The sequence below is a fragment of the Corvus brachyrhynchos genome, unplaced genomic scaffold (assembly GCF_000691975.1).
Source record: "Corvus brachyrhynchos isolate BGI_N302 unplaced genomic scaffold, ASM69197v1 scaffold279, whole genome shotgun sequence".
Lineage (NCBI taxonomy): Eukaryota > Metazoa > Chordata > Aves > Passeriformes > Corvidae > Corvus > Corvus brachyrhynchos.
In genome coordinates this window covers 6,345,403-6,356,469 of record NW_008246060.1, presented here as the reverse complement: position 1 = coordinate 6,356,469, position 11,067 = coordinate 6,345,403, and the positions used below count along the sequence as shown (strand labels likewise).

Genomic DNA, 11,067 nt, shown 5'->3' with positions numbered 1-11,067 from the left:
CAGGATATTTAATTCCCTGAGAAAATTTAGTCACAATAACTCAAATAAATAGAATTAATTTTATCTAGGATCAAACTGCCTTTTAGAAACATGCTTACACACATTACTCTACATAAATCATTTCGTTCATTGGAGAGGTGTTACAGAGGAGTGTACCAAGAGCTGAAGCTGCAAGCATTGCTCTAGAATGAGACAGAAGTGAAATACCAAATATGATTTACAGTCATACTTCTATGATCAAAACCATCCAGCTCTCGTACTCCTGGCTACAAAAGCCACTAAAGTTTGGAAAAGAAATTTCAAAAAAATTAGTCTGTCTGAGAGAGTCTCGCAAAGAATCTGCTGGCCACACCTCTCAATGGCAACAGATAGATTGCCATATTCTGTAGAAGCAGAATGCCTCTGCAACACCTGTGTTTCATTGCAGAGCCACACACTCACATTACTGAGCTAGCTAATCTTTAAAAGAATTAACAGCAATGTTGAAGTCTGTCTGTACAGCCAAATATCCATCCAGGATCCTAGATCTAGTGCCTCTACGGGCACACTCTTATAATAAATAATTCAGGAAAGCTACTTCTGCATGAGGTATGATCATTTTTACAGACAACAGAATGCACCTACACAAACTGCTTTTTTATTGATCTGCAATATCATGTCACTACACCTTCTCAGAAGGTCCTTTGTTTCATGTGCACTCTAAACACCCATTCTCAAAAAAACTAAAGTGAAGACCTAACCAGTTTAATACAGACACCAGGCTCTACACCTCATCTTTCTGGAATACTTCAAATGATCTCTGAACTTGGTTGAATTCTTTCAAGAAAATAAGAAAGTTAAATTGGTTCTATTGCATCACTGCTGGACACAAGCCTGCCAACATTAGCAAGATGAAGCTATCAACGGGAGTGTTCAAATACGGTCTTGTTGCTGAATCAAGGTTCTAGAGATGAAGAACAGCTGACAAATGCCTCTATTTTCCAGTGTTCTCATTTAATCACCTTTACCCTCAGAACTGAAGCAATTTTTTATGTGCAATACATATTAATTACTTCAGAACACTTCCAGTCCTTTTGTTACAACAATAGTATTTTACATAAAAATCCAAGCCAAATTGAAACACAAATTGTCAAAGGGTGAAGACTTATCACAGTAAGGAAGTTTCAAGCAGGCAACATACAGTGACAGTTGTATCTATCTATCTTTGTCCCTGCAACTCCTTAGGTTACTTTAACTCTGCTGGCGTGTACCTCAAACTCCTGCAGTGTCACAGTTCCATCTGCAATCAGTTTGTCAGCATACTTCTTCAGCACCGGCACCTGCTTATGGATCTGCTTGTACATCAGAGGCTGGGTGAACATGGGCTCATCCATTTCATTGTGCCCTCTCCTACGGTAACAAACCTACAAAGGGAAACACTGCTGTTGTTGATAAGGAAAAATGTAAAATGGAGTATTTCCATTTCAAAATTTTACAGAGATTTTAAGTGGTTTATTGCATAAAAAACATTTATGGTTTCTTGCGGGTCTGTTAGTTGCTTGGTTTTTTAAAACAAAGAAACTAAACGCCTTTAAAATCAAATACATTTTCTTGACAGGACCTTCCAAGCTGCTAAAAAATAAGAGAAGTACATAATGCACAGAATGAAAAGTTAAGAAAACCAAGACTTACCAAGTCAACGACCACATCTTTATTGAAAGTGTTTCGCCACTCCGCAGCTACGCTGCACACGTACATCACTGCTTCAGGGTCATCAGCATTCACATGGAAAATGGGAGCATTGACCACACGAGCAACATCAGTGGGATATGGGGATGAACGGGCCATACGGGGGTCTGTGGTGAAGCCAATCTAAAAATTCCAGAAACTTCTATTAAAATAATTTGGGGACCACTTCCCTCTACTCTGTTTTGAACAATGTCTGCATTTAATAGCCATTCGCACAGCAACAGCATCAGCTTTTCATTTTGGCTAGCTAGCTTCTTTTTGCTTCCTTAAAAACCAAAGCAAGCCTAATCCAATTAAGTATTACAAATTGAAAGGAACACATGTAAGTGATAAAATATTATCCACTCAAGAGTTGTTAGATACTAGGATCACTTGCAGAAACATCCCAACCATTCTAATGACCAGAGGAGACAAGTAACCCAGTTAATAACCAACAGTAAAAAGAGATAGATGAGGAAATATTCAGCAGAGAAGTTGATTGGAAAAGGCTCTACTTGTTACCTGGTTGTTGACCACAACATGAATAGTGCCATTTGTGGTGTAGGATGGGAGGTCACTAAGATGAAATGTCTCATAAACCACTCCTTGTCCTGCAAAGGCAGCATCCCCATGTAATAATATGGACATAACCTAAGAGGGAGAATTATACACACATATCCACACATACATTAGAAAAGAAAACTGCAATTTAAGCTTCTCAGCAGGATTTCTTGGCTCCATATTTCTGCAGTGCTTATAAAATAAAACAGTAATTTTTTAATAAACCATAAATTTCTCAGCATTCTGCTGTCTTTGCTCAGTTTGCAAATAAAATAAAGCTTTAAGCCTACTTCCTGAAGTTACCTTTGAGGTACCATGTCAGAAACCTTACCTAGTTCAACAGGTGATATACCCCTTTTGTGAAGGAGGAAAAGAGAAAGATTCTGAGATATGAAACTACTGGCAAACTATTTTTACTGGAAATACCATGAAAAACTACCATTAAAAGTTACTATATTAAGCAATCTTTACCTTTTTCCCTGCCGTATCCCCTCGATAAAACTGCTCAGCTTTTGTTTTCCCTTGCACAACAGGATCAACTGCTTCCAAGTGAGAAGGGTTAGCCATCAGGGACAGAGTGATTTTCTTGTTTGTTACTCGGTTGATCCTCTCATGGTACATTCCCAGATGATATTTCACATCCCCGGATCCCTAATATGAAAGATGTAATCATGATTCAGGGATGTCATTCAGACCTGCTCCATCTGATTCACTATGCCTAAAATTCATCCTTCAGCCTGAAAAATGCATCTGGTTACCTGACCATCAGTGAGCACTATGGGTTTGATACCATAATTTCAAACTGGGATGCTGTTCCTATTCTATTATCTTACTGTTGTCATCAAATGTTAGATAAATACTTACAGCATATAAATACTGTTCATTTACACAAAACAAAAAGAGATGCTTAGAGATTAGGAACTCTGTCAAATGGAACTTATTTATCTACAGTCACTCCTGAGAGACCTTCTGCATGTTAGAAGTATAACGTAATTTTTGAATTTATTAAGAAATTTCACCGAATCATGTTCCTCAAACTAGAAAAGAAGTCAATGCAGCTGATAATGCTGTTTTCATAGTAACTGTGACCAAAGCAACTCTTGAATGTTGACCTCTCTATGCAGATCTGTTGAAAAAGCATCTTACCTCATCAGCTGCTTCAAGTTTGGGATCAAACTGACAGAAGATCTGCTCCAGCTCTTTTCGGATTACATTAGCCAATACATTCAGCCGACCTCTAAGAAAATTCCAAACAGGGTTATGTCTCAAAAATAGTACTAACAGAGTCAACAGTATAAAACTTACAAAATCTGCAAACCCTGTCAGAAATTTGCAAATGTTCTCTTCAAATTTTTGAGCCTGAAACCCTTGATTCAACCCTTTTTCCCATTACAAAGTTCCTCCAACACATTCCCTCAGACATTTTAGAACACCTAGTTATCCAAGTAAATTTTGTAGCTATCTAGCAATTTTTATACAAAATCACATTAAAAATTAATTAAGGCAGACTGCAAAAGTAAGTTCAAAACTACCTCACCTTTCCCAGTTCTAGACTCTATGCAATGGCAGAGATACCACGGCTGCTGCCACATTTGCTTGCAGCTTCAAAGTACACTGAGGAGACTTTCTCTACCATTTACCTGTGAAGCCTGTAGCATCTTGCTCACAGGCAATTGTTACAGTTCTGTGTTCCCATTACTTCCTATGATTGACTCTTGCCACCTCAGCTTCTCTAATATCAACCTTGTAAGTAAAATTCTAGAACACAGAACTTGTCTTAACACAGAAAGCCCATTTGTTGGGGTGTTTCCATTGGCATTACCTATGAGGCATTCCCATTATAACATATTCAATTCCCATTTCACTGGATTTATCAATGATGGTCTTAAGTGCAGGAATCATTACTTCACATCCTTCCAAACCAAATCTCTTTTCGGAAGACCACTTGCGAGCAAGGAAGTCCTCAAATCTTTGCCAAAAAGAAACAAAAAACCAAGAGAAATTATTTGTACTAAGGTAGTGTAGCAAATACTTATTGTCTACCATCTTATAGCAAATAAAATTATATTAAACTGTTTTAAAACATCTGTGAATACAAGTTTTTAGGCTTCTGGAATTAAGTCACACATGGGGAGGGAAACACAGGAGAGAATTCAGTCTTCTTTCTCCCCCATCTGAAAAGTATTTACTGGGACTTTGAAACAATTAAGAGTCCCCACCTCAGACAAAATTCACTTCCTAAGTTAAACTCTGTTCTCATGTACACAGACACTGACCACTGGATAGGCAGAGTCACAGCAAAGAAGACTCTTCTATGAATTGAAGAATATAACACAGAACCTGTATTTTCTAATACTTGTAAAAAACCCAGAGTAGAAAGCACACCTATTCCATAGGTCTCATTCAATAGCAAGGCTCCTCAGACTGTGTGATGTAACAGTTGGGAATGGGCCAAGAACCAGGACACTGGTATCCCTGCCTCAGCTTCAGCAGCAGAATGATGCCAATCCCTGACAGCTCTAAGCTCTTTTATTCTTTAATGCATTTGGGCCAGAGGCAATGTGAGTGGTTAGAAGTACCTTTTAACAAACACTGAAAGGATTATACATTGTAAAGCTTGGACATACAAAAGGCAAAGAAAATACCTCTGATTCATGAAAGTAACTGTATTGGTTACATCATCTGTGCAGTGCCTCCACTCATAACACTGCCATAATCCATTAATACTCAGCTTATTCTTCACTTAGAACGCTGACATTTACCTCTTTAGACTGAAGTCCTAAAAGCAGTGATATGAATTGTTGCCAAAAGTCTCTCCTAGCTAACCCATCAATACCTTACAATCCAGCCATCTAAGCAACAAGCCAGACCCTCAGCTGAGCTATTCTGCCAGAATTCCCCAGGGGAGTCTGTGGGGCTATGCCAGTTTTTATATAAAGGGAAAGTGGCATCCCATGTGAACAGCAGGTCCCACAGGGTGAATGAAACCAGTGCCAATTTCCTCCTCTTTGCAGCAGAAAGTTAAGCCAGTACTGGACAAGCAGCTAGTTCATTCCTTGAGGCAAACTGCCACTAAGTGTGCAGAGCTACAGCACTGCACAGTCACACCTTGCCAGTCCCCCACATGCCACTGTGAGTCACAAAGGCTCAGCCCCTGTCACTGCATGCATTCAGTAGCCAGTGAGGAATACATCTGATGAAAGCTGGTTGCTCTCAGAAGGGATAACCTGGAAATGCTTGATCCTGCCCAGATCAGGCTCCACATCAGGGTCTAACATGTTTACTAACGTGTTACAAAGTAGCTCAAAAATACACAATGAGTATTTTACATAAGGAGGAGTTAAAAATTACCCTTTGTTCAATAACCTCTCAGTGAAAACCACAAGGGAGGAGAAATCCAACTTTAAAATTCAGTTTCAAGTACCTGAAATCTGTAGTACTTGGAATGACCATTTTTGAAAATAGCGTTCTTGAGCAAAACAATGAAAACCTGCTTTACAAAGCCACAAATCTCAAGAACAACCAGTTTTCCACAAAACCAGACTTCTTTCCTAGGTCATTTTCAAACAATAAAACAAAAAAGCACTCTAAAAATAGCTGGATAGAAATTTTTGTAAAACTTTTTTCTTCCCTTTTCAGCAGACAATTCATTTGGCAAAAGATGAACATTAGGCTCCCACATGCTACAAGAAACTCCAGATTTTTCCACAGCTTAGGCAGGAATAAAAGCACAAATTCTTTTCTTAGGATAAATGAACACAGTTCATACTTTAGTAAGTTTAAACAAACTTACTCAAATGTAATATTCACTTGCCCATTAAGTGACATTTTTGTTTCTGTTTAAATGAAACTTTAATGAGACACTGTAACACTGGCAAACAAAACACCTGGCAAAAATATCTTTTGTCACCTCTAATGAGCACTTCATTTTTAGGTCTTTGAAAATAGACTCTTAACCAAAAAGCATGCCTTTATAAATCTCTGACTCTTCTGTTTAACAAAGGACATACACACTGTTTCAGGTTGTAGGGACTGAAATAAATCTCGTGTCTGAGAAGCCTTGTTCCAGGGGTAAGAGGATAATTCAGTCTGGGATCACAGTAGTTCCACACAGATAGCCACAATGAGAGCAGTCAATAAGCTGTTTCCAAATGTGCTGTCATATATTGCAGAGGCTAAAACTGCTGCTGCCAGGTCATGAAACAGTACAGCACATCTTGGCACATCTCAAAATGAAAAGGGCCAGAACAGGACTTGAAATCAGACACCAACATTGTTCTGACACTTATTTACTGAATCTTTAACACAAATGTAGATTACTAGTGTGTTGAAACAACTTTTTCCCAGTTTACCTCCTCAAGCCAATGAAAACATTGCCAGGCATGCCACTAAAGGCCTTTTAAGATAACAGAATACTAAGTGGCAACACAGACCCTGACAGCCTCCTCACAGCACACACCTTCCTTTGCTGCGGCAGCCAGGTTAACTACACCCACCTGGACTCCAGATTTCAGTGAGACTGTTCTCCCCCATGTGAGCAGCTCCAGATCACAGAGCAGTGCCCCAGCCCCAGCCCAGCATACCTCATGGAGCGCACCAGCCTCGCCAGCAAAGTCCTTTTTTCCTCGTTTGTGAACTTCATAACTCCCGGCGTCTCAAACTTCTGACGGATCCACTGGCACTGCTCCACATCATTGATGAACATATACTCCAGGCCAATGTGTTGGCAGTAGGTATACTAGCAATTGAAAACACCAACAGAGAAGCTTTAGGAGCTAGTGGGCCACAAAGAAACTAATGTATTTTTAAAATTATATTCTGTTACTCTCCTGAAAGCTACCTTGTCTTCCTCTTCCACAGTACCTTCCCCAAAGTAATTCTATAAGTGAATAAATTATTTTACTGAATCTAGTTTTGTACCAAAAAACTTTCTCTACAAAGTAACATTTCAAAATCTTAAAACTGAAAGATTCTCATTTGGTGGTACACCCAAAGTAGGCCAGTAAACCAGCCTGGCACATTTCACCTCACTCAGTGCTGTTCTTACAGGCATAGCACACTCTTCTTCAAATGCACCAGCAAAGATTTCAAGTGATTTATCAAAATTTGTGTCTTTTATCACATCTTATTTAAATGTCACCTTAAATCAAGCAATAAAGACAGTCTAATGCAAATTATCTGATAACTGTCAAGTTTCAGAAACCTGGAAATGCGAAAAAGAATCCAAGCAGCTGAGAGCAGAGAAAGGACAGGAAGAAATGCAGAGACACAACAGAAATTTTATCTCCTTGTTAATTTTTTTAATTTTCTATTTCTTACCTTAAAAAAGAGCGTTTCATTAGGAAAAATACGTCCACAATACAAGTCAACAGAAGTAAGACCTACTGTGAGTTTGAGACAAAACTACTCTCAGCATAGTGTGCGCTCTCCACTGCGTTTAAGAAAGCATTGAATGTTAACCTCGATTTAAAAAAAATAAAAACCAAAGCTCTAGAATGAAGAGGAAAGCAGAGGGTTCTCTCTCCTTAACACAAATCAGTTGCTCAAGGCTTTTAGATTTTGTTACTGATTTTGTCCTTTTATTTGCACATTACAATTTTAAAGATTATCTCTTGAAAATTGCTACACAGATAAGCCAGAAGTACAAAAACAAAAAAAAAAAACCCCAATCAAATATCGAGCTCAAATGCACAGCAGAGATAATGTGGTTTAACAATTTACCATGCCTCAGCTAAGCCAACATAAAAGTCAAACAACTGGGAATATCCAGCAATGACTCACTCAGCAGTCTATAAATTCATTACCATTCCTACTTGCTGCTTTGCTATTTGGAGCTCGCCTCTAATGATATTTATTCCTTCAAATTAGTTTTCCTTTGAATTATTTTAGCTTTGATGACTTCCTATGGCATCAACCATGTCACCTGTCAGATAATGAAACTCTGGAAAAAAGACTGGAAAACAAAGACCATCATTGTCTACAAGCTACAGCTGGGCTTGAATTTGGTACCCAGCCTTCGTATTTTTCCTCAAGTAAAGGTCTCACTAGAGATGGGGATCTGAAAGCAACCCCTGAACATCCTGAGCACGGTGTACACAGGTGTTTTATCTGTGGTACAACACTTAGAAGACAATTTCTAAAGGCTCTCCTCCTTTTAAACAATATCAGTTTTTTCCAGAATGAGGGCTGGCATTAGTATTCTACCACATTCACCTGTTATCCTTAATCTAGGCATTTCCAGTATCCAGCTAATTGCACCAATGGTGCTGCTACCTCTAGAATTAGTACAAAGGTTATTTTTAATGTTGTTGGAATCCTTTACATGCTCTATTAATAACTGGCAAATGATAAGAAGGTTTTGTGACTGACACCTGGATAAAGTTCACTTTGGTCTGAATGAAAAAAATCACAAATGAAAAAATGTCCCACTGACCTCCAGGCGTTTGATGATCTCTCGTAAAGAAAGACTGTTCTCGTTTCCTCCTATGAAGGTGGTTGTTGGCAGCTGAAAGACTTTGTCCAAATCTGATTCATGCAAACCATAAAATCCTACAACAGGTACATTATTGATTTGCAAAGTAGAACAGAAGACAAAAAGGAAACCAGCATTGTTTTTTAAACCATGGAAATCATATTTAATAAAGCAATATTAAGAAAGAAGGTACCAGATTAAAAATTGAAAGTGTGAATATTTTGAAGGTATCCATTAGTAAAATTGACTTTAATCTGGATTTTAAAGCGAATATTTTAATTAGTCATTGTTGGATTCTTTCTTAAATGCTCAGATGAAACAATTGAAATTAGAATCATCCAAGCCTTTCTTATATTTTAGCATATTAAGACATGTCATCAATTTTCCACACTTCTTGCAGCTCACTGTTTTATTTAACAACCTATTCTATCACGAGCAACAAACACAAAAAGAATCCCTTCTCACAGACAGAACCAGTTGGTTGGAAGCATATTACATTAATAGATAGAGAAAATGCACAACAGGTTCAATAAAATGCTGAACAAGCACTCTGGAGAATTTTCAAGGCATTTCTATTCACCCTCTCTTTTTAGGAAAATTTGTTTGAAATAGCCTGTAGAGCTCTAGTTCCCAGGCAGTGACCCCTTATAAAACACATAGATTTCCACACCCCCATCATCTAAAACTTGTTTAACCACATTGACCCATCTTGATTTGGACATACCTCAACTTGTTCTGGCTGAGAATATTATTTAAGAAAATATTTAACCTAACTATTATGCAGTTTCAAAAGCCAAAATATACAACAGACAAAACTGAAAGACTGGTATCAATGCAAGTTAAAGGCCTTGTACGATATAAGTTTAACCTAGACCTGTCAAATGAAGGAAGGAAAAACAGTTTCTTATAGCTGGAAGAAGGAAATATACAACATTTATAGTACACATTACACACAGTCATTATAGAACCTTATATATACATTAAAACTACATATGTGCCTACACATGTAAAAGTATTTGAAAAATTAAAAACAGCTTCTCTATTTTTAACTTTGAACTCTTTATCTTGTTTCCAGATAAGCTGCAGACATCCACTTTAATACTGGTATGACAGCATGCACATAAGTCTTAAATCAATAAAGTGCTTAAATGTTAAGTGATTTTTCTGAAGATAAAAGCAAAGCAGCAATTTAAAGATGAAATAATAACAGCACCTAAGAGTTGAAGTCAGGCCACGGGACTGCATTGCCACCACTTCTACTATACAGCACTGTCACTAAGTAACACGTTTTGTGTTTTAGAAATAATATATTTTAAAATGTAAATTTTGATTTCAATAAAAATTATAATACTATATTAAAATTTCAAACCTGGAGTGGCCAAAAAAAAGCATAGGTACCACTACTTCTCCTTTTTGGCACTGTAACCTGTTTTTTCCCAGCAGGAGGGGAGAGTGACACAGGGGATGACAGAGCCTTAGTGTCATTTGAAACAAAGCAGTGCATTTATTTCTTTGCTTTTGCTGACTCTCCCTCAGACTTCAAAGGCTCCTGATGTCCTCTCATGCATAAACCAGAACACGTACAGGAGCGATTCGGGCACACACAGAACATCTGTGCTTTGTGCCACAGCACCACATATTTACTGAAGCATCACCTCGTGTTTAAAGGGATACAACCTTATTGAAATCCCAAAAGCAATTCTACAGTGTGACTCAGGCAGTAGGTGCATCTCTAACTAACTGCATTTACAGAGGCAACTCTCAGAAGAAATTTCCTACCACAAGATTTCTCAAAAAGAAACCAGAAGATGGGACAAAGGAAATGCACAGAAAAATCAAACATTAAAATACTTTCTGTCCTGCCAAAGACCTTTCGTAAGTTTCCTGCCTGGAACATTCAAGGATAGGCATTTGAGATCTTCCTCTATTTTTGCTGTGCCAAGACTGGGTTATAAATTTTGTTTTCCCTAACGAACTGAAATCTCCAGGGTTACACTCTCAAACACATCCCCCCATCTCATTCAGACGTCTGGCATATTTTTCCTATGGGCATGAGGGCTTCAGTAGATGCCTTCTGACCAGTCACAACACCCTGTACTAAACTATCTGTAGAGTTTAAAGGAATATGTACTGATGTGCTAGCAGTCACCCATGCTCCAAATTAATTATATTTGCTCAATAAATGTCTCATGTATTTTCTAGTAGGTGTTTTTCCTTAATTAAAGCTGACAAACTTCAGAGAGAAGACCCAATCTGTGTAAGCATCTCTTTATTTAGTCTTAAGCACCCAATTCCTTTATATGATCAGAACTGTTTCTTTACCTACA

General features: G+C 38.0%; 1 protein-coding gene across 1 annotated transcript in view; it reads right to left on the bottom strand.

The window, feature by feature from the left end:
• Positions 1 to 11,067, bottom strand: part of OGDHL (oxoglutarate dehydrogenase-like) — a 50,283-nt gene that overhangs the window by 23,770 nt on the left and 15,446 nt on the right. Inside the window, exons 5-12 of the mRNA XM_008642798.2 lie at positions 8,702 to 8,817; positions 6,852 to 7,006; positions 4,091 to 4,237; positions 3,415 to 3,505; positions 2,740 to 2,919; positions 2,230 to 2,358; positions 1,672 to 1,851; positions 1,251 to 1,403 (exon numbers count right to left, since the gene is read on the bottom strand). Coding sequence (XP_008641020.1) covers positions 1,251 to 1,403; positions 1,672 to 1,851; positions 2,230 to 2,358; positions 2,740 to 2,919; positions 3,415 to 3,505; positions 4,091 to 4,237; positions 6,852 to 7,006; positions 8,702 to 8,817 — 1,151 coding nt within the window. The remainder of the gene's footprint in view (positions 1 to 1,250; positions 1,404 to 1,671; positions 1,852 to 2,229; positions 2,359 to 2,739; positions 2,920 to 3,414; positions 3,506 to 4,090; positions 4,238 to 6,851; positions 7,007 to 8,701; positions 8,818 to 11,067) is intronic.